At 45.2% G+C, this 24,073-nt stretch overlaps 1 protein-coding gene across 1 annotated transcript; it reads left to right on the top strand.

Moving 5' to 3' along the window:
- The first annotated feature begins 7,192 nt into the window (after positions 1–7,192).
- On the top strand, positions 7,193–11,792 carry LOC127200380 (keratin, type I cuticular Ha3-I). The gene is made up of 7 exons (XM_051158584.1): positions 7,193–7,555; positions 8,483–8,565; positions 9,061–9,217; positions 10,700–10,861; positions 10,953–11,078; positions 11,254–11,474; positions 11,636–11,792. The coding sequence occupies exons 1-7, from the start codon at positions 7,208–7,210 to the stop codon at positions 11,751–11,753; spliced, it is 1,215 nt and encodes a 404-aa protein (XP_051014541.1). The 5' UTR covers positions 7,193–7,207; the 3' UTR covers positions 11,754–11,792.
- The last annotated feature ends 12,281 nt before the right edge of the window (positions 11,793–24,073 follow it).

Below are 24,073 nucleotides of genomic sequence, written 5' to 3'. Positions count from 1 at the left end.
TGTACTCATTAGCAGTCATTTCCCATTCCCCCCCAAGTTTTGTCTCTATAGTTTTGCCTATTCTGGACACCTCAAAATCCAAATGGACATTTCTCTTTGGCTCTCAAACTTTTGACCAATGGACCTTAGAAACGAGAATTCCCCAGGAATTTCTTGCTGGGAAAAGAGAGAAGACCCTAAAGCCAAAGGGGACTCTTTTCCGTGTGGAAAGAGAGTTGCATTTGTCTGAGCATCTTGCAGGAGAGCAGAGTCATTGACGGGCAGAGCTACCCTTTGACCTAGAAGGCCAAGCTATGCATAACCCTTGCCCTCCACTTAAACTTGGCCTTTAGCATATTAAAGAAGGATTTGGGGTGCATTACTGGATAGCCTTGTTTCTCTTCCTAAATGTGAGCACACTGAATGAATCTCCTTCTTTTGCTTTTCACTAGCAATATGGCTGTTTTAATTGGATCTACTGAAGATGGGTGACTGAAACCATCTTGTTAGGGCACAGGCTGTGACCCCCCCAAGTCTGGTAACAATATAAGTAGAATCGTAGGGCATGTGACATCCTATGGTTGGCTTGTTTTTGCGTAATTTAGTTCTTCAGAGTCACCCATTCTCTAGTATGTAACATGTACTATGAATATTGCATCTTGGGATTGCTTTCAAGTTTTGGTTATTAGGAGAAAATTGTCTTAAATTGTTGTGTTCAAATTTTAGTGTGAACATGTGTTTTTTTTTCCTCCCTGCCTTCTACCACTTCCTCTGTCTTCCTTCTTTCTGTGTGTGACGTATGGTGTGTGTGTGTTTGTGTGTGTGTTTGTGCGTGCGCGCACGCGCAGGCATGCATGCCCATATGTGCACTTGTGGAACCCAGATGGCAACCCTAGTTGTTTTTCCCCTTTTCTCTCCATTCCATCTTATTTCTTAAGACAAATAAACTGAGAACTCACTAATTTAGGTAGACTGGCCAACGAAATTCTGGAATCCGACTTACATCTCCTAATGTTGGGATTTCAAGCATGAGTCACTGCAGATGCTTATTTGGGTGTTGGAGGATCTGAGCATGGATTCTCACTTAGCAAGAGCCCTACCACGTGCATCATCTCCTCATCCCGTCTCTGTGATTTTCAGACAGAGTCTTATCCCATAGCCTAGGCTGCTTGGCATTCACCACATAGCTTAGGCTGGCCTTGAACTCATGGCAGTCCTTTTGCCTCAAACTTCCAAGGCCTGAAGCTTCACATATAAGCCACCACACCTTGCTTGGGTGTACATGCTCAATTATTCAGGTATAGATACACAGGAATAAAATTGCTAGGTTATGTTGTAACTACATATTTTCAAAAACTGGATAACTGTTTGCCCCAACTCTGTGCTAGTTGACATGCTCACTGACTGAATACAAGATTTACAATCATTGTGTGATATTCTTACAAACATCTGTGTTTTTTCCCATGCTTTAAAACAATCACAACGATCGCAAAAACAAAACAAAACAAAACAAAACAAAACAACAAAAAAACAGGCCATCCCAGTGCACATGATGTAGCGTTCACTGTAGTTTTGTTTTGTGTTTTCTTGGTGTTATACTTTTTTGTGTGTGCAGGCTGTTTATAGATCTTTGGGGAGATATTTCCTAAGACCCATTGCCTGGGTTTTAAAGTCTGGCTCACTTTATGCTTTTAATAATTTGTAGATATGCTTTTAATTTGTAGATATGCTTTTAATTTGTAGATGATATGCTTTTAATTTGTAGATATGCTTTTAATTTGTAGATGATATGCTTTTAATTTGTTGATGATATGCTTTTAATTTGTAGATATGCTTTTAATTTGTAGATATGCTTTTAATGCCCAGGACACAGGCTTCCTCTCCAGCAGATGATTCATAAAATTGCTTTTCCCTTCAAAAGTTAGTTTTTCACTTTCTCGGTGAAAATAAAGTATCTTCGTTACAGAAGAGCTTTAAATTTGAAGTCCAATCTAATTTTACTCTAAAAATGTAATTTTAAGTGTGTGTGTGTGTGTGTGTGTGTGTGTGTGTGCGTGCGCGCGCGCACGTGTGTTTTCTGCTGGTGTCAGCAGGCGCCAGAAAAGGACATTGGATCTCCTGAAGCTATAGGTGCAGGGGTTATGAGGATGACATGGGTGCTGGGATTTGAACTCAAGTCCTTTAGAAGAGAAACATGTGCTCTTAATGGCTGAGCCATCTTCCCAGCCCCAAGAAACTTTTAAAAAAAAAAAAAAAAACTCAAGACCCAGAAGACTTCCTCCTATCTTTCCGCTTAAATTTTCTAGTTGGAGTTCTCACAGTGAGGGTCAGGATCTTTCTGTGTGTCCTAGGCAGGACTCAGACTCACCATCTCCTTTCTTCCTCCTGAGAACCGGGATGGCTCTCTGCTCCTTTTAAAGCCACATAGTTTCTTTATGGTGTGACCAAAGGCCAAACCTCACTCTTCTGCATGCGGATGCCCAATTACTTAGACATCACTCATCAGAACTGTGATAGCCACCATGTTGAAATCATAGCTTCGTGGTAAGCTTTAAAGCCAGGAAATGTACATCCTCTAGTACTTTGTTCTTTTTTTTTTTTTAAGGTTGTTTGGGTATTTGATTCCATTCTCACATGAATTTTACAGTCAGATTGTCCTTGTTAAGCCTTGTGTTAAAACTTAAAGTCAGTTACAGGAATGTTGTCATCGGTATTGTTACTTGTGTAGCTTGCTGTGGCCAAATCCATCTTAGTATTTTAAACCTTTACCAAATCTGAAAGGCGTAACAGATGTCTTCCAGAGGGAAGACTGTCCTTGAGTTTTTCATACTGTCACTTCTAGACTCCTTTAAGCAGATCTTGAATTTTCATGGCTTCTCTCTCACGTTCTCGTTCACGTTTTCTGTTTTTAAACTTGTTTGTGCTATCTGAGACAACTGCCTCATCTATGACTTGCAGTTTACTTGTTTTGCTTTTTATCTTTATCTAATCTGACGTTTACTCTATCAGCTGTGCTCTAAAGTTGATGTTAGCCCTTCTAGAACACAAGGACCTTTTGTTATTAATTTTATATTAGATTTGACTTTAATAATTTTTTATGTATTAAAAATAAGTAATTTTTTTTGTATGTATGTATGAATGCATGTGGGGTCACAGGCCATTCTGCACGTGTGGAGGCCAGAGGACAGCTTACAGGAATCAGTTCTCTCCTTCCACTCTGTGGATCTCAGGGATGGGGCTCAGGTTGGCAGGCTTGGTAGCAGACCTTTACCTGCTGAGCCATCTCACAGGCCCCAACAAGTGCAATTTTTTTTTAACAGTGACAGTCATTATTTGTTTGAATTCATTTCAAATAATATTTAGTCATTAAAGCTAACAATACTTTGATATATAAAATAATGACGGAACACATAAAAATAAGAAAGGAGACTAGTGGTGTGGAAATACATAGTCTACATCTTTAGAGGACACCTGGGACACTCCAGCAAAAATCCAACAAAACGTACACTAATCTCAAGACACCCCAAAACTCTTTAGAGATCCTTTTAATCTTGGAAAAATGGCTTTGTCATCTGACCATAAAAAAAAAAAAAAAAAAAAAAAAAAAAAAAAAAAAAAAAGAAAGAAAAAGAAAAGGGAACCCAAACTAAAACCCAGTGTATAGACTCTTAAAATTCTGTGAAGGACTTCAGAGCCAATATTAATAAAATTATGTTCACAAAACACAGTTGACAAACAATTGGTGTGCCTTTTACCTGCTGAGCCATCTTACTGTCCCATCAGCTATAATTTTTAAGAATATATATATATATATACATACATACATGCACACATATATACATGTCTTTATACACACATATATGTACACACTCAAATTTTGTTATGGCTGCCTTTGTGTACCTTTGTGGTGGAGGGAGTTAAGTGTACTACTCTGGAGTAGGGGCTTGTTGCTTAACGGATTACTGTTCTAAGTTACCCTACACTGTCTAGGTATCATTCTATACCTGACAGGATATTGTTGCATCTAAATTTCTGGGATATAATTACAGTATCAACTTAGAAAACAATTAAGAAGAGATACCAAGGAGGCTGGGTATTGCTAGACTATTGTTGCATCCATGTGCACCCTTAATTCATCAACACAAAACATAGCAATGGATAGAGATGGCCTTTGTTGTCCTCCCACTGCATTTGATTTCAGGTTCCAGGTAATACCAGAGGAGATTAAAAAAAAAATTATCCATCATTCCGGCAGCATGTTGATGGGGCTGGGGATGCCGTGAGGATCAGTGGATTAAAGTTCCAATGATTGGATCCTGGACCATCATTTCTTTATTCTGAAGCTCAGTTTCCCCACTGGTAAAACAGGGGCAGCATGGATGAGGAGATCATAAGACTTTGGCAGCCTTTGGTTTCAAGATCGTCCTTCTCTCTTTGGACCATGCTGGCATTTGCGCTCTATGTGAGGAGGTGGAAAAGAAGTCAGATGGTTGAGAGGCTGGCTGAGTAGCTGAGTGGCTTGGATCTATCCGGAGCACCTCTCTCTGTGCTGCACTTTGTCGCCTGCTGTGAGGAGAGTGAGAAGCCCTTCCTCTGCATGGATGATGCCTTCCTCTTGAGATAAATGACTGAGTATCAAACAGTACTCTGCTTAACAAAGTTGAAGTGGTGTCTTACCCACAGGCCGGGCCTCTGGGATGATTGCTCCTAAGTCACAAACTGCCATGAGTCATCCGAGTTCAAACAGGTGGAGCATCTCTGAACTGTTTCAAGTGCAATTATCTTCCAAGGTCCAACTATTGTATAAAACTCTGATCCTTGAGACCAAAGCTTACATGCTTTATAATCAAGTGTACAAATGCAATATGGTGGACGTTCTCTAAGGAATGGACACCCTGGCATGTTTGAAAACTCAGTTTATTAAAGTTCGGTGTGGATATTACTCTGTGAACACAGGTGTTATGCGTGGTAGGTAGGCATACCCCTGATGCTAGGAGGGTCCTGACAACCTTTTGGTCTACTCAACACCATCTCCATGGCCCTGATTGTGCAAATGACCTTGTGGATGTACTTGACAGTTCTCAAATGATGTGTCTCTCTGTTACCCAACCCACCCCACCCCTCTCTCTGGTGTGTGTCCATGTGTGTTTGGGCCAGAAGTTGATGTTGGGTCTCCTCCTCACATGTTCTTCACCTCAGTTTTGGAGACAGAGCCCTTTATTGAACCTGGAGCTCACTGACTGTCTAGGCTAGCTGTCCAGAAAGCTTCAGAGATCTACTGTGTCCATGTTCCCAGTGTTGTGATTACAGCCGTGTGCTTCCGTGCCTGGCCTTCAAATGGGAGTGCTGGGGATCTGGACTCAGACCTTCCCGTCATCCATCTCTCCAGCCTGCAAGGCCTCCTTTCTTTGAGAAGCTTTCCTCCCCCTCCATTTGTGATGCTGTAAACTCATTTCTCACTTTTTCTCCATTTCTCTGTAACTCAGCCTTTGCCTTTCTCTCTACACCTCACTCCTATCTATCCCCGTTTTTGTAACCCTCACACCTGTACCCCCATCATAGCTGTATCTGTCGTTGGCATCCCTAGCCTGGACTCTGTCCTTTGGCTCCTCTTATCCCTTACTGTTGCTTGCCTGGACTGCAATAATAACCTGCTTTCTGGTCTATCTGCCTAGTCTGTTCTTCCTTTTCCTAAAACTGGTAACCATTTGTTGAAATGGTGCCTCAAAACTTTTGTTACACCGCAGGCTCCAAAACTCACATGGGTGCTGACACCAGGGTGGTCCAAGTCTTCCATAGAGGTCTGGTAGCATGTGGCTATAGCCTTTTTGGATGGCATTGTTTTATTTTTATTTATTTATTTATTTTGCCACTTCCCTTCACTGACACCCAGACACACTTGAGTTCCTCCACCATGCTGGATTCTCCTTCTATGCTTGCAGCAAAGCTCACCTGAACTTCCTGCCTTGCCCGCCCCCTCTCCGTGTGTGTGTGTGTGTGTGTGTGTGTGTGTGTGTCTTAGACACCACACCACTCCATCCCAGCACAGTTCCCTGTCTGTGAACATCCAGTCCTGACGATGCTTGCCTGCCTCAATAGGCAAGCCTTTCATATGTTCCTTGTCGCTTCCTGCCTTGGGTTATTACCCCTTGCTTATGTCTTCATCTATTTGGCCCATGCTCACTCACTATGCCCCTCATGTAGCAAGGTCCTCAAGGATAAATTGAACCCCATCCTTTCCTTCAGGAGCTCAAACAGAGAGGTAAGCACACAAGTTAGGGATGATGTCACGCTCAGGGCAAAAGGACAGCGCAGAACAGAGGTAAGCTCAACCCAAGAGGCTGGAAAGGGAAGTGGACTCTTTGTACAGCAGCGGTGTGAAATGACAGAAAGAATAGAAGCCGATGTTAGACTTGTAACCACATTAACGTCTCCCGCTGGTGACACTTGGATTTGCTGTGGGTAAAATGGGAATGAGATCCCTGTGGAAGGCTTGTGCGAGGGCTGGTAAGATCCAAATGTGTGGGAAAAAATGCCAGCTAGGGTTATCTGGGAACTGTGCAGGCTTACAGCAAGGGTGAGACTCCTCTGCCAGGATCACTTCTCTCCCATCCGCTCCTCACAGTGACTAGCACCCTGCCCAAGACAGACCATGATGCTAGTGTTGTCTGTGGTTTGGTTGGTGGATGTGTCTAGAAGCAGGCTTGCAAGAAACTGGGATGTCTTGGCACCTGGTTCTCTTTTTGAGAACTGCGACATAGCAAAAGCTCTGCTTTCTCTGTTTCATCAAGCAGAGCCAGAGGCTCACCGAAGTGTCAGGGCCCCCACGGAGTAGCAACCCTGTCTGTCCCTTGACCTGCCACACCCTACTAATAAAGGCCAGGCCTTCTTTCATGAGACCTGTCCTTTGAAGTCACACCACGAAGCTCATACCTCATGATGCACAGCATGGCAGAAGAGTCCTGGCGGAGGGAGAGGCCCAAGTAAAGCCTTTTATGAGGTAAGGGAGTCTTCTGAGGAAGCATAAGAAATGCATGGGGAGGCCTCTGACCATCACTAAGTGAGCAAAGCCAAAAGAAAAAAAAAAAAAAGATAGACTGCCTGATATGTCCACACCCTCTTTGGAATGAGTATATATACTTGCCAGAGGAAGGGTACCCAGAGCTCTGAGGCTTGGAGAACTCACATCGTGTCTTCTTCAGCCAGGCATCTCACTCCCTCCAGCACCATGCCATACAACTGCTGCCTGCCCACCATGAGCTGCCGCACCAGCTGTTCCTCCAGGCCCTGCGTGCCCCCCAGCTGCCACGGCTGTACCCTGCCCGGGGCCTGCAACATCCCCGCCAATGTGGGCAACTGCAATTGGTTCTGCGAGGGCTCCTTCAACGGCAGCGAGAAGGAGACCATGCAGTTCCTGAACGACCGCCTGGCCTCCTACATGGAGAAGGTGAGGCAGCTGGAGCAAGAGAATGCGGAGCTGGAGTGTAGGATCCAGGAGAGGAACCAGCAGCAGGAGCCCCTGCTGTGTCCTGCCTACCAGGCCTACTTCAGGACCATTGAGGAGCTGCAGCAGAAGGTGAGGGGGATGGGCATCACAGCATCTCTGGCAGGAAGTTGTCAGGAGAATATTTGAGACACAGAAATGACACGAGCTCTTGGTATGGTAGAAAATTTGATAATTGTGCTTCCAGCTTTTAAAACATTTTTCCTCCATTTGCAGACCTGAGACTGCTAGTTTTGAATGTTGGCATATGCTAGAGTCAGTGGAGGTAATAGGAGTTTAGGTAACTCCCTGCTTTTATTCAGAGTGACTACTGGGCGTTTCTGAGCTCTGGAAGCATTCTCCTGAGGTAAGAGAAAAGAACTGAGCCAAAGAAGGAAGCCATGTAGTAGAAAGGACCATTTTTTCCCCTTCCTTAGCTGGGTAGGTTGATGCTCTGACTTCTGGTTGCCTTCTTCTCTGGTACCTTTTCCCCCTGACTCCACTGTGGCATTCAATGTCCAGTGGGGGAACCAAGTATTCAGCTTAACCCAGAAAGTTTGCACACCAGATAGAAATAGTACCAAGCCATCCTGGGTGGCCAGGGGAATGGAAGAACCTCCCTCCCCTAGGCCCCTGCGCCTGCCGCCTTAGCAATCACCTTGACCACTCGACTGAGAATTTCTTAACAGTGCAATCTTTTTATCCCTTAGAGCCAACCAAAGAGCAGGTTGTCTTAAACAAATGTGAGTTGTTTTTCATCAGCTTCTTAATATCGTTTATTAAGAAAGCATAAAAAGCAAGACCATCTGCTAACGCTTCTTTGTGTAGCTGCATGTCTGTCTTCAGACTTAAGTCCCTCGGATAATTTTTGAGTGTTGTGCATGGATAGAATATAATAGATATATGATACACTGTGATTAAAAAAAAATGCTGATGTTTCCATAGAAACAAATCTATAGGATTTCTGTTGATGAGATGAACCAGGCCCCTGCTCATTATACGATGTGTTGTGGTTTTTAGATCTTGTGCGGCAAGTCTGAGAACGCCAGGCTGGTGGTGCAGATTGACAATGCCAAGCTGGCTTCTGATGACTTCAGGACCAAGTGAGTAGGTGGATCCACGGGGCTGCTGTAGCTCGTATCGCCACCTTCCTTCTCTCCTTCCCCTTAGTCTGTCGGTCATGCAGCCAAATGTTGAGCAAGATATCCCTTAGGAGTTTCTCCCAAGATCTGCACTCCCTCTTTTCCTCTGTAGAATGGCGTCTCCGATGCCAACCCCAATTCCGCCAAACTGGATGTCTGTGAACAGCATGGTCCTCCACCGTGCACAGGACTCAGTTATGAGGATGTGGGACATGCATTCATCCCAGAAGCCTAGATGTTTCCAAGCTCTTATCTCCTTAGATCTGTTGGCTTTTTGTGAAAGTATCATGCATTTCCCTCTAGGATCTACTGCTGGGTCTTGACAATTTAAGTGGAAGGAGATGGTTATAAAAACCAGTATCCGTAGTTCCTGCTTCTCCAACAAACCAAACCAAAGCAGAGCCAAGGCCAGGCACGCTCCCACCCAGTCGGTCCCTGTTTCTCCCATGATTGCAGGTATGAGACGGAGCTGTCCCTGCGGCAGCTGGTGGAGTCCGACATCAACGGCCTGCGCAGGATCCTGGACGAGCTGACCCTCTGCAAGTCTGACCTGGAGGCGCAGGTGGAGTCCCTGAAGGAAGAGCTGCTGTGTCTCAAGCAGAACCACGAGCAGGTGAAGTTTGCCAAAGCTTAGCACACGGTCGGACCGGCCAGGACATGTTTCCAACTGCCACAGGCTGTGGGGAGAGGCTCAATTAGCTCAGAAAACTGTTCTCCAAACAAACAAACAAAAATATTGCATTTGTAGAGAATGAGTAATCTTAAAGAAAGAAAAATCATGACAGGAGATTAGGATTTTTCTACCAGAGGCAGGAACAAGAATAAAGGAAGTTGGCTAGCTCGGTCAGTAATGAGGAACAGTCAAAGCCAACGCAGCTGCTCTGGCCTCTGTCGCTCCCAGATGAGAGGATCTGTGGACACCATGGCAGACCGAGATTCTCGGTATCTGTAGAGGGGAGGGTGGCTCAGGGCCACCCAATACGAGTGCTGAGCTGGACTCAGGGCACAGCTCTTCCTCCCCATCCAGAATGCTTTCTGCTCCTTGTGTTGCTTGAAAGAAGCCTGCAGTAAAGTGTTTCCCAGCACTCCCTGGTCACAGGCACAAGGAAACAGACATACGAAAACTGTAAATCCAAGAACCCCACGGGGGGGGGGCGACAATTAATACTGATCAAGATCCGATTGTGCACCAAATTTGTGCAAAGCCCTTAAGAGCCTCAGAAGAATCTCTTTAAACAAGACGAGCAGTTTGAAGGTTCTAGAACAATGGTTCTCAGCCTTTGGTTGTAACCCCTTTGGGGGCGGAACGACCCTTTTACAGGGGTCACCTAAGACCACCTGCACATCAGGCATTGACATTACAATTTCTAACAGTAGCCAAATTACAGTTATGAAGTAGCAACAAAAATAATTTTATGGTTGGGGGTCACCACAATGTGAGGAACTGTATGAAAGGGTCGGAGCATTAGGAAGGCTGAGAACCATTCTTTTAGAAGCTTCTAGAAGTTATATGGGAGTGGTGAAGATGAGATACAATTTAAGTTCTGTCTGATGGCTATATAAGCCCAGAACCAAGGTCTGTTGGCTCCACAAAGAGACCAGGAGTAAAAGGCGTAGACAGTCACTTCCTTCAGCAAAAGCCACACATCACCAGTCAAGGCCCTTTTATGCCAGGATGACAGGTTTTGAAGCAAGTGTTCTTTATTTTCTTCGCAGTCAGACTTTGTCCATGCTTAAGGATAAAAACCCTTAAGGATGTGTGTGCTGAGATAGTCCAGCAAGACCCGCGATCTGGGCTCGGAGGGGCCAGAATTTAAATGGTTGTCATCTCTGTCTCAGATTGATACCAAACCACCACTTCCCTCTGAATAAGAAGTGTTACGTTGAGTAGGAAGGACGAAATGAGGTCATAGACTTGAAGGAGCTTTGTAAAAGGGAGTCAGTCAGTCACTGGCCATGGGGAAAAGGATTCTGGGAAAGAAGGGAATGGAGGCTGCAGAATGATTAAATGCACCAGAAGTCCTCCTGCATTCTCTCAAGGAGAACATCAAGATCCGTGATGCAGTGTTTTAAACTCTTCTGCTTCTTCCATCAGGAAGTCAACACCCTGCGCTGCCAGCTTGGAGACCGCCTCAACATCGAGGTGGACGCTGCTCCCACTGTGGACCTCAACCGTGTGCTCAACGAGACCAGGTGTCAGTACGAGGCCCTGGTGGAGACCAACCGCCGGGAGGTGGAGGAATGGTTCACCACACAGGTGGGCATCTGAGCCTGTGGTCGCTCTGCAACCGAGTCCCCTAGGACCCTAAGGCAGGGTCTGAGCCTGTTTCTGTCTTTGCCGATTGCAGACCGAGGAGCTGAACAAGCAGGTGGTGTCCAGCTCAGAGCAGCTGCAGTCCTGCCAGGCGGAGATCATCGAGCTGAGGCGCACAGTCAACTCCCTGGAGATCGAGCTGCAGGCCCAGCACAACATGGTGTGTAGTGTCCAGCCCTGCTGCTGAGCAGTGTGGAGTTGGGAGGCAGAGTCACTGGGGTGTCCTTGGGGCCACTCCCTCTCCTTAGCTCTAGAAGCTTGTGACTTCTTTGGAAGGCCATGCAGGACCCTTTAGAGGGAACAGCTCTGAGACAACCTCTCTCTTCTCACTACAGAGAAACTCTCTGGAGAACACGCTGACAGAGAGCGAGGCTCGCTACAGCTCCCAGCTGTCCCAGGTGCAGTGCATGATCACCAATGTGGAGTCTCAGCTTAGTGAGATCCGGTCTGACCTGGAGCGTCAGAACCAGGAGTACCAGGTGCTGCTGGACATCCGGTCCAGGCTGGAGTGCGAGATCAACACGTACCGGGGTCTGCTGGAGAGCGAGGACTGCAAGTGAGTATGCAACATAACTTTTTCTTGGGGTGAGCTGTTTTCTTGGTGGAAACCTACTCATCCTTTCAAACTTCTGCTTGGAGATATTCTGTCTTTAGCATCTTCTTGTGTGTGTTTTTATCACTCTGCCCTAACTTGTGCCAATGATTTTCTGTCTCCAGGCTCCCTTGCAATCCCTGTGCCACAACCAATGCATGTGACAAGCCCATTGGGCCCTGTGTCGCTAACCCTTGTGTCACAAGATCTAGGTGTGGACCTTGCAACACTTTTGTGCATTAGTGATATCATTGCCAGAAGGAGGCCAAAGATACCAGTGATATCTTAGCTCCACCGCATCCCAAGACTGCAAAAAGTGACCGCAGTGGACAGAGACAGACCTGTCCTTGGGGTCAACGGCAGCCCGCAGAGCATTTCCTGGCTGGATCCTGGAGCCCAGGAGATGCAAAGTCTGTCCTTTGAAGAACCTACAATAGGATTGGGGACTATCTACTAACACCAAGCCGTAACTGCACACCCAATGCTACGCTTTAATAAAACATGTGAACGTGATCTGTAAATAATTCCATTAAGCGTGGGGGAGCTGATTGGCATGCTTGTGAAGCAGACCATAAGGGGAGTTTACCCGATGGTCACACACTTTGTCTATGGAGATGCAATACAAATCCTTTGTTTGTCCTCCCAATAAATTCTTATTCTGGCATGAAAATCCAAACTGCGTGCGTGCTTCACTCAACTCTAACCAGTGTTTTTCCACTAGATGAAAAGTTTATCTGCTCACCTCCCATATATGGCCTATGAGTTCTTTCAATGAAAAAGCCTCTTCCTGATGTCACCCATTGGCCAGAGTCAACACCAAGAACATAGAAAAAGGAGGTGGGCTCAGGCCCCGGTGGTGTTAGTGACCATGGCCAAGGGTGATTCTGACATAGATGACATTTGTGTTGAGACCTGAAACTAGGGAAGGAACATCCAGAGCACAAGAACATTCCAGATAAACACCAATGAATCCAGAGAGGAAACAAAGCCGCATCTTTGGAGCAGTGAGCCTGCACTGATGAGCAGCAGTGGGGCAGAGCAGGGAGTGGCTGTCTCGGGCCTCACTGGTTCTGAGGAGGAACTGTTTACAATCGATCGATCGATCGATTTTTTGCATGTGGGCCGTGTGTGTGTGTGTGTGGTGTGTGTGTGTGTGTGTGTGTGTGTGTGTGTGTGTGTGTGTGTGTGTGTGTGTACATTTGTGTGGAAGCCCAGAGTTGATACTGGACATCTCCCTCTGTAAGAATCCACTTTATTTGAGACAGGGTCTATCACCAAGGGCTCACCAATGACTAGACTAGTGGCCCTGCAAGTCCCACAGATCTTTCTGCCTCCACCCCTCCCCCAGTGCTGGCCTTACAGGCAGGCACCCCTGTATCTGGCTTTGTATGTTGGTGCTCAGAATTCTAACTCAGGCCAGCAAGTGCCTGATAGATGGAGCTGCCTTCTCAGGCCCCTGATTTTATTTCAAGTAAGAGAAAAGCCTCAGGACAGTTCCAAGGATGGATTAACTGGCACCAGCACCAAAAGGTTGCTTTGGTGGTTCAGTGGGAAGTAGGTTCCCAGAGCATTCAGACTGAAAAGGCTTTGGGGTAGCAGCGACAGTTGCAAGTCATGTCGTTTTGATTCCAAAACGAACCAATGACATCCAAGCAACTGCTCATGTTCCCGTCAGTCAAAGGAAAGAAAGATACCGAGGTGCCAGAAATCACATGAATTGCTCAAACTGTGAGAAGATAGGATCATGATGTGGCGTGCCCCTCGTTGTTACGAAACTCACATTAACACCTTGACAATGTCATGCGCCAGTGAGCCAGATGGGTGAGGCTCACCTGGTTTCTATCTGAGCCCACTGCAGGTGTATGGGCAGAGGCACCAACCTCCCTCACTTAAAAAAAAAAACATACAAGGATAAACATCCATGCAAAATATAAAGACTAAAGGAAGTTATAGGCTCCTCACAGATGTGTGTACAGGAAATTCAGACTTGTGCCTTGCAGTGGGTAGAGCATTCAGCACGGATACAAATGGCTTCATGTCAAGCTCCAGTAAGGTTGGTGGTGGCGGCCTCCGTGTGCTGCTACTAAAAGTTTAGGGTCTGACCAATTGGAATGTAAATGTTTGAAAATTAAAAAGTGACTAAAAGATGGTGAGGATGAAAGGTAAACTCCCCCAAATTTTGGGTTTGAAAATGTTGCTTTAGTTTCAGTCTTTAATTGTAACTCTGTCTGAATCTTGGCTCCTAGTATGTTACATGGCCTTTCTGAGCCTCAACTCTTTGTTATAGAAAGGAAGAGAAATAAACCACCTTACTGTTTCCTTTTATCTCCTCTCTTTTTATCCCCCACCATGTGCGTGCACGTGCATGCAGAGATCAGCTGATGTTAGGCATCTTCCTCAGGCATTTTCTAGCTTGTATTTTGAGGCAGATTCTCTCACTGAGCCTATACCACACTGATTATTCTGGGCTGGCTGGCTAGGGAACTACAGGGATCCTTGTATCTCTGCCCTTCCAAGTGCTGGGATTATGGGTGTGCACCCAGCTTTTTATATGAGTTTGAGTGATCTAAACACTTTACCAATGGAGCTTTCTTTCTAGTCTCACGCAGTTAAAAAAAAAAACAACCCCCCCAAAACCAAAACAAACAAACAAACAAAAAAAACCAACCAAACTATGGGTTAATGATAAATCAGTGAAGGTTAACCCAATGTCAGATTCACAGAAGTTACTATATAAATCAAGCTTGCATTTACTTCCTAGAGGACCCTGGAGAAATTGTGTTTAGTGTTCCGATTTCCTCTCCTGTTGTTCAGGACAGGGAATCTACAGTGCTGAGATTCAAAGATTTGCTGGCTTACAGCTTTTGGTGCCCAGTTGGGGACTTGATATCATAGTCCCCTTACTTTATGGCTGTAGAAAAGTTAACCCGAGTCTCACTGGCATGAGGAATCCGATACCCAGTGTAAAGAATCTGAGAGAAATGATTTCATGTGTATGTGTGTGTGTGTGTGTGTGTGTGTGTGTGTGTGTGTGTGTGTGTGTGTGTGTGTGTGTGTGTGTGGTGTTAGTAGGACAGGACATTTCTATACTCAGTTCATGTGGTATTTTCACCAGTGACAATAATGAAGAATTTCTCAGGGGAGGCTAGAAACAAAACATGGGTCTATTCGTGTCAACATCAAGGTAATTCTTCACTCATGGGAGCTGAAACTAATCCCTATACCTATTTTCCACTCAAGAACATAACAGTTAAGTTTATTAAACATTAAGTTTATTACTAGATATTTGTATCTATATTTTTTGTATTTTCCTATCCTGACTTCATTGTTGGTTGGTTGTAGAATGTGGCCAGACGCTAGTGGCGGAGAAAAATGGGGAAGGCAGGGAAGATGGCTTGGTGGGTAAAATACTTTGCCTCAAAAGAGATAGGACAGGAGATTGGATTTCTAGCAACTACAGGTTGGCCACCTGTAGTTCCGGCACTAGGGAGATAGGGACGGGATCCCCCAGATACAGCTGGCTCGTGTGATGAGCTGTTCATTGGTGAGCTCTGGGTTTGATCAAAGGGAGAAGACATGTGTGTGGCCTGCGGCTGAAAACCCAGGCGGAGAGGAAGCCAGAGGTCCCATTGGCTCCCACAGGCTGTGTGGCAAACAGTAGACCATTCCTTCCCAGAGTGAACTCCTTCTGAGAAAGGCACAGTATGGGGGCGAGGGAGATGATAAAGATGAAAGTGGCAAGAGTGCTTCTTGGACATATTCCATGTCCAATTAGCTGTGATTCTGAGGCAGCATATCTCGAGCTGAAATGTAGAGATACAGGTGGCAAACGGGTGGGAGGCAAGAGATTCCTTGATTCGGAGAAGGGTTGAGGAATTATCCAGAATTCTGGCGATAAGATGCGGGGAGTTTCATTCAGCGTTTGAATGCGAGGGAAAGAATTTTAGAAAAGTGAGTGGGGGCAGGGGTGTAGAATGTTTGCTTAGTGTGCACGAGGCCTGAGATTCAACCCACGCACTGCAAATGACAGGCTTGGCGGTGTATACCGCAATGCCAGCACGCAGGAAAGTGAAGGCAGGTGGACCAGACGTTCAGTGCTCTCTTTGGCTGTGGAGTTTGAGGACAGCCTGGGGTTTGGTTTTTTTTTTTTTTTTTTTGACATCTCCATTCAAAGAAAGAAACAAAGAAAAAGCTAAAAAGAAACAAGCAAACAAACAAAAAGACCCTAAATAACTAAAAAAGGAAGGGAAGTTCATATCTGTTTGATTCCTGTGCGCTAAAATAAGACTGAAATTTTGCTCTGCGATTTGTGATGGAAGGGAAAAAAAAAGTCAGAAGGAGACAAGAAGGGTAAGAGAGAGCAAAAGGTGGATGGAGGAGGAGGAAGAGGATGGAGAGGAAGAGGAGGGGGAGGGCAGGAAGTGGAAAAGCAGGAAGGACACAAACAAACAAACAAACAAACAGTTGTCTTTTGTCTTGAGCCGTCTGTAAATTGCCATTTTACTTTATGATGTTTGCAGCCCTGTCTACCGCTGCCATCTTCACCTTCCCTTACACTGAGCTGTACCCACAGCCTACGAATATCCTTTTCTGATGAGAAAGGGCCAAGCCCTCTTTTTCACCTTGACACTGTGTTCTTTGAAGGGGGAATGGCTTTCCCATGCTAACAACCAGGGCACTGACAGGATTAGCCACGGAACTTGCTTTTGAAAGAGCAGAGTTGCAGGGATCTTTTTGAATGAAGCTCACTGCAAAGGAGAAACGAAGAGCTTAAGTGATTTGGCCACAGAATGACTGGGCTTGTGCCAACCCCACCCTCTTGTGTTCCCCCCACCTGCCCCCCCCCACCTCCTGTTCATCAAATGCTTAAGGGAAAAGGCAAGAAGCCGTGTGGCTCAGAGTTCCACCCACGGTATAGCTTCATGCCTTCATGCTTGTCCTTACTGATCTTCCTGTGGGCACACTTCTCTGCCTAGATGTAACGCTCAAGGAGCATTTGAACCAAAGTTGACTGAATGAAACAACAAAAGGTGTGCAATCAAAGAAAGGTTTAGATCCTAATTGAAAGAAGCGGGGTGTGGCCAAGGAAATGCTCTGCTTTAACTTTAGCAAACATTAATGAACTGATAATAAGCAATCTATGTCTATAGCACAGCCAATTAAACAAATAGATTGAAAAATATCTGCTCGTCTATGTACATGTAGACACTGCCTTGTATTTGCATATTCATTTATAAACCATGAAAGTTACAATACCATGTATGCATGCATGTATGTATGTGTGTATGTATGAATCATCTATATATCATGTCTCTGAGAAGATGAGACTGGAATAAAAATGTGTATAGAAGTCAGAGAAGTCCTCAATGTTTATTTAAAAATATATGTATTTTTATTTTTATGTTTGTGTCTTGTTTGTGTGTATGCAACTGCATCAGATGTATGCAGTACTTTTGGTCACCACAAGAGGGCGGAGGATCCCCCAGGCCTAGAGTTACAAATGGATTTGAGCAGCCACGTGGGTGCTGGGAACTGAACCTATGCCCTCTGGGAAAGCAGCCAGAGCTCTTAACCACTGAGCCATCTGTCAAAACCCCTTCATTGTTTTTTCATTTTTAAATCTAGTTGGAGAAACTCAGGCTGGTATGTCCTTTCTACATATTAGTTCCAGTGTGATGAGAAAAGTCTGGAAATTGACCCTCATCAACTGCTATTCACATCATTGGCTGAAGAAGATCACTTGGTCATACCTGATTCCAAACAACCAGAAGTTGGGCACATTTCTGTCACATGTTGGGAAACTTGAGGGACAGATAGAGCTATTTGGAGATTAGCAGTAATGACCACCACTGTGGTTTCCTTGGGGTTTGTTGAGGTAAAGGGTGGCGTGTCTTCCAAAAGGATCTCTGTATATTTGGGTATATTTGGAAACCACCAGCAGGGGCCTTCTATAGTCAGGGAGCTCTATGGACCGTCCAGGCCAAGGATAGAATGGCTTTCCGCAGAGTTCTTTGGCGTAGGAGTTGGTGGGCTGAGTACACTTCGAGGCTATTGGTCTACAAGGCCGTGGTCTTTTGTGGACCTAGCTTCTTGGTCACACAGGTGTTTCTGCTTAGGGTGAATCCAGGTCTCTGGTTGTGGTTTCTACCTTCCAGAAGGGTCATAAAGGTTGAGATTCAGGTTTTTCAAGTTCTGAAAAATGCCGTGGGGAGAGGCCGTCTCCATGTTCTGCTTGGCACTCTGAACACTTTGCTTTTTTCCCCTCTGACTGTTCTCGGGCACACACACTATCTTGCCTGTTCAAATATCACATCCTACCATATAGTCTGAAATAACTTTTGTGTTTGACACCAGCTCCATATGCAAGTTGTCATTTCAACAAAAATATATTAACGCTAAACAGAGATTAAAAAAAATCAGTTTCTCCAGCACCAGACTCATTTCAAGTGTCCAATGGGCACAGGCAGCTGGAGTCTACTGCCCTGTGGAGTGCATGTATAGAAACATTTCTTTTTAAAAATAATTAAAAAGTACAGTGTGTGTGTGTGTGTGTGTGTGTGTGTGTGTGTGTGTGTGTGTGTAAGTCACAGAACAGCTTGTGGAAATTGGTTCTTTCCTTCTACCATGTGGGTTCCAGGGACTGAGTCAGTGGGCATGCTTCTTGGCCCATTGAGCCTTCTCCACAGCACAGCAACAGACATTTCTATTGGTACAGAATATTCATTTTGCTCCCGGAGCCAAAATGAAATGAGCACTGATAGGTGAGTGAGTGAGGGTGCCTGCACCTATACATTCTAATTGACAAGCTTGACTCCACTGTAATCAGAAAAATCAGCTCATACTTATAATCTCATTTAACAGAAACCCAGTGAATACTTTGTGTACAATATAAATTAGTGAATTAAATAGCCCCAGTGTGTGTCTTTGCGTCAAGTTAGACATTACTTAAGGGTATTCTGACGCCAGCACTTTCCTTAAGACAAAGAGACAATTTCTGTAGTTAAGGGAAGTGTGTACAGAAAGGAGGGCGACTTCAGGAGCAGGTAGATACCACTACGCTAATTGTAAATCTTGAGCAACACACACACACACACACACACACACACACACACACACACACACACACACACACACATGCAAATCCTACCTATAAATTGCCCAGAGCAGTCTGAGCCATGACACTATGATACTCCATCTGTAATATCATGAGATGAACACTAGAGGCCGCTAGAACAGAGGGCATGCTTACTCTTTTATTTTAAACCAAAACTTTATTTTATTCATTGATTCATTTTGTCCTTTCACAACTTCATGCTCGTGTATGTATTTTTCTAGCTCTCACATACTCTCTTATCACACTCGCATCTTGGTTATCCCTCCCTGTCCTTTCTCCAGACTCATGATTTTTGCTTTAATTTAACCAGAACCACCACATGCGTTAGCATCGGTTTGTTACCGTCCATGCAGCCTGGTGGGGTCACCAGTGGTTACCCAGCTGAAGGCAATGCCCACTACCCCTTAACCTGTCAGTAGCAAACTGCCCAGTAGTGAGAGATTCGCGGGGGGGGGGGTCCTTCAGCCCCTCTTCCTTCCGTGTTTGATTGTTGAAATCTTGTTCTTGATTTTGTTTAATCGATGTAAAGACTGATTTATTTTAGTTTATGTGCATGAGTGTTCGCCTGTGTGTAAGTCTGTGTACCACTTGCAGGCTTGGTGCCCATGGAAGTCAGACAAGGATGTCAGCTCTTCTGACCCTCCATATGGATGATGGCAACTGAAGCTGGGTCCTCTACAGGAGCAACAAAAGCTGTAAACTGCTGCGCCATCTCTCCAGCCCCCAGTCTCGTTCTTTGCAGACCTAGGGTGGACGCCTGACCTGGCGCGCCTCTGTGATGGTGTGCTGTAGGCTGTGTGTTACATTTTTCACTCCTTCTCCTTGTCTTCTAGGTATGACATTTTCCCCACCACCTTCTACAACAATGTCCCTTGAAGGGAAGGTGCGCCTGGCATTTTCCCCACCACCTTCTACAATAATGTCCCTTGAAGGGAAGGTGTGGCTGGCTTTCTGAAGGCTGAGCACGTTTCTGTCACTTATCCCCACCGTCCTGTGCGGACATGTTTGCCGTTGTCCACTGGAAAAATAGGATTCTCTGATCAAGGCTGACAGTGAGGGCACAATTACTTTAAAAATAGTTTTAAAATTAGAATTGTTCATTTTACTTAAGTGTGAATTTCTTTAACTAGGAAAACCAAGGTGGTTTAAATTAAACAGTGCCTGCCACACACCTGAGTAAATTCGTGATATGTAACATGATTAAATATAAAGCTGCGACCGTAAAAGCTAGAAACAAATAAAAATACACACGTTTGATTTGGAGATAAAGAACAACTTTCAAAAACACAACAGGACAAGAAAGAAAGATAGATTTGTTCACCTAAAAGAAAATGCAGTACATAATGACATCACAGATGCAAGTAAATGTTGCTCTGTGGCAACTTTTGAAATATCTATGACTGACATAAAGAAAAATGAAACGTCATAAATTAGCAAAGATGAATAGCCTAGTAGAAATTTCAGCAGAAAATAGATAATATCCTAAGGGAAGTCCTCTCTCTCTCTCTCTCTCTCTCTCTCTCTCTCTCTCTCTCTCTCTCTCCCCCCTCTCTCTGATTTCAGTTGTGGAAAGCAACAATTGGTCATAAAGTAAATACATTAAGAATTCAATTCAAATAAATAAATATGAGGGGATCTTATGAATGCCCTACTAGACATACAATAAGATTTTTAAAAAAAAATTTATTTTTATTTTATGTGTATGGGTGGGCATGTATGCGTGTATACATGTGCATACCTGGTACCTGCAGGGGCCAGAAGATGGTGTTGAATCCCCTGGAACTAGAGTCACAGAGTGTTGTAGCTGCCACGTGGGTTCTGTGAACCAAACTGTCCTGCGGAAGCACAGCTAGTGCTGTTAACTGCTGAGACATCTCTCTAGCCCCGAGATTCCAAGACTTGTAAGTGGACCCCAGTGGAACACGTCTGTAATCACAGCATTTGGGAAATGGAGACAGAAGGATCAAGAGCTCAAGGCGCCTGCCACCAAGCCCGGTGTCCGTCCCCAGGACCCACAAGGGGGAAGGAGAGAATCAACTGTTGGAAGTTGACTACACACACACACACACACACACACACACACACACACACACACACTCACCATGTGTATACACACATAAATACCAAATGTATAGATATTGAAAAAATAATAATGTGATGTGGCAAGCTGGGAAAATAATTATTTAAATACATTGTCAAAAATCTTTTTCCTTTGTCTGAGTGATGGTGAGTTGGCCTAGGACTCTTTCTCTCTTTCTTTTTTTAAACCTTTACATTTCTTTCTATTAATTGTCCACTTTACATCCTCGTCATAGCCCCCTTCCTTCTCTCCCCAATCCAGTCAGATCCTCGTTCCCCGTTTCCCCCACCACCCCTCCCCTACTCCCCAGAGAAGGGGAACCCTCTCACCCACCCCAGCCTTTTAAGTCGCATCAGGACTGAACGTGTCCCCTTCCACTGTGGCCTCAGGCCCTTGATGCTCCGGCTTTCGCCTCTTTCAGCACATCCTACTGCCATGCGCCACCAAATAAAGGGATCAACAACTGGACAATGTGCAGAACATGAGAGACCTTGAACTACTCGGTCCTAAATGGGGTGTCTCCATCAAATCTCTGGCCCCAGGGCTCAGGAAACCCTGAGGAAGAGGACGTGGAAAGACTGTAAGAGCTGGTGCAGATGGAAGACACCAAGGACATCAAGGGAACAGTGTCTTCCACACCCACCGGGACTGATGCATGTAAGGACTCACAGAGACTGTGGCAGCATGCTCTGGACCTGCACAGGTTTAAGCCAGATGGGGCCCAGTGCTAGGAGGAGGATGTGGACACAAGTTCCATCCTTGTCCCAGAAACTAACTCCAATTGATACGAACTTGCAAAGAAAGGTTTGATTTTTTTTTTCCAGTGGAGACTCACTGGGTGTACAAACCACACCAAAGGGCAGGCCCCAAGCCCAGCAGAAGACGGACAACACAAAATAAACTCAATGGTATTTTTGGGGTTCTCTTCTATAGATATTTTGCTTATATAATATGGTTTCCAGCTCCATTCTTATGGGTTTTCTGTATATGCATGTGTGTGTGTGTGTGTGTGTGTGTGTGTGTGTGTGTGTGTGTGTGTGTGTGTGTGAGTGAGAGAGAGAGAGAGAGAGAGAGAGAGAGAGAGAGAGAGAGAGAGAGAGAGAGAGTCTGTTTGTGCTTCTTGCATTTTTGAGGGGGACTCTTTTTTTTCCTGTTTGCTTGTTTGTCCTATTTTGTTTTTTTTTTTATCTTATCTTATTATTTTAAATTCCTGTTTGTATTCTAATGAGAGAAAGAAAGAAAAGGTATAGATTTGGGTGGGTGGGAAAATGGAGAGGATCTGGGGGGCATGGAAACTATAATTAGGATATATTGTATGGGGAAATATATTTAAAATAATATAAAAGAATATATTTGATAGTGAGAATGTAAAATTCAGTGTGAAGCACCACAACTCCAGAATGCCTTTTCTCAACTGTTCAGTGAGATGTAAAGATGTTGGGTTTGGTTAATCTTTTCATGTGGTATTTATTTTATTTGCAAGTTGTAAGTGTATAAAATAAAGCTTAAGAAATAAAAAAATCCATGTATGCAACTAAATACAAACAAAATGTTTATTTTCTGCAGTGCAAACTATTCCCATTAAAGATAAAACACCCAAGAGTAAGATGGACAGTGGCATAAAATGAAAAGATAATTCACCAGAGACGGGGCTCAGCTCGCATTTCAACACACAGCAGCGATGCAAGTTAACCCTGCTATCTTTCCTGTGTCAGAAGGGCAAGGTCACATTCCTTGATAAGCATCGTGTAGGTGACACATGAAGGGAAGGGAGCACGATGCTGAAGGGAGTGTAATTTGGTACCTTTACGAAGGGTGAGATGTGGCAATATCCATGAAAATTACAAACGCAAGAACTCATTGACCCAGTGATTTTTCTTCAAAGAGTTTATGGCAGGGAAGTACCAAGACACGTGTAAACTGATTTAAAATACAGTTATTCTCCACAGCATGGCTATGTTAGGAAAATATCAGAAATAGTAGGGGCGACCTAAATGTCTTTCGGTAGGGGATTGCTTAATGTAGACTACTGCTATGAGACAATAGAACCCTATGAAGAACTTCTTTATGTGTGTGGCGATGGAATGATCTGAAAGTCGTTATTGCCAGGGGTGGGGCACCCGTGCAAAGGACAACATGTGTAGGTCTCTAAAGGGAAGTGGAGGTGGGTTTTTTCCTGTGGTTCACTCTACTGCTAAAATGGAGTCCGCTTTCTACCTTGGCCAGGCAGGTACAGTGCAGAGCCTGGAGCCAGAGCCCAGCAGCCTGGGACCCATCTCTGCCTGGGTGGAAAAGGACAGCACTAAGTCCTGCTAAGCCTTGGCCCCCTGACATGGAAAGAAAAGCAATGAGAGGACCTGGAAGGGGTCAGCACCTGGGTCTGTCAAAGCAGAGCAAAGACAGGGCTAATGGGGAGCCCTGGAGAACTACAACTCCAGACAGGACATCTAGGGACAGACCAAAAGCAGGAAAAGGGGGAGGGGAGCCTCTGGCAGTCATCCTAAGAGAGGTTGGCGTGGCCACGCCTGCATCCTGACCTGCTCTCTCCCCAGAGAAGCAAAGTTCCCAGCTTGCTCAGCTCCCCTGCCCCAGGCTCCTAGCTATGGCCTCAACCCCTCTACCGTACAGTAGCTAGTGGCTCCGGGCTTCCACTCTGGGAGGGAGATAGGCTGCCCACCACCCCCCACCCTCACGGCATAGCACACATACGTACACTTGCCCCCTGGAGAGGCTCCAGTTGTAGCAAGTGGCATCCTGTGCTTCCTGACTTTTCATCCCTTTCACAGGCCCCTGGGCTCTTGGTTCCGGACACTTTGTCCCTGCCTCTCTAGAGCTAAAGAAGCCCAAGGCCTATCTCATTTGGAGATGTCCCCCCCCTTCTCAGCAGCAGGTGTGACCAGTGAAGGGAGCATTTTCCCAGACATCCTGTGTCTCTGTCACCAGATGGGGCTGATTGCACTGGACTTTTTATAGTCTCTGCACTAGATCAGACAGCTCTCTTCGGAGTGCAGGAAGACAGGAGAGATTTGAACCCTCCTAGCCCTCTTCACAGGTGTCCTGCTCATCTTGTCCTCACATGGGAGTGATGAGAGGCACAGAGTCACGGAGTCACCCCTTACCCAGGTGAGGTTCAGGGGGGCCGGGTTCCCAGCCACCTAAGATTTTTGGGGAATACTCATTCAACTGTACCCATTTCCACTGTAGACTGTCCCCCCTTTTCTCTGAGGGACTGCTATCGTTCAGGTTTCATCCTTGAACACCTGTCCTTCCTGCTACTACCCAGGTCAAAGTTCATCCCTATCACTTCACTTCTCTCTATGCTGCCCACGTTCCCCCCACCCGCACTTCTTTTTTTTTATGAGTAATGGG

Source organism: Acomys russatus, chromosome 16 (genome assembly GCF_903995435.1).
Source record: "Acomys russatus chromosome 16, mAcoRus1.1, whole genome shotgun sequence".
Lineage (NCBI taxonomy): Eukaryota > Metazoa > Chordata > Mammalia > Rodentia > Muridae > Acomys > Acomys russatus.
The sequence above is the reverse complement of the archived record's forward strand: the minus strand, read 5'-3'. Positions and strand labels throughout refer to the sequence as shown.

Excerpts from the sequence above, each read along its gene's own strand:
- LOC127200380 (XM_051158584.1), top strand. The coding sequence starts at position 7,208 with ATGCCATACAACTGCTGCCTGCCCACCATGAGCTGCCGCACCAGCTGT. Across the intron at positions 7,556-8,482 it reads TTGAGGAGCTGCAGCAGAAG|ATCTTGTGCGGCAAGTCTGA; the intron begins GTGAGGGGGATG and ends TGTGGTTTTTAG. Across the intron at positions 8,566-9,060 it reads TCTGATGACTTCAGGACCAA|GTATGAGACGGAGCTGTCCC; the intron begins GTGAGTAGGTGG and ends CCATGATTGCAG.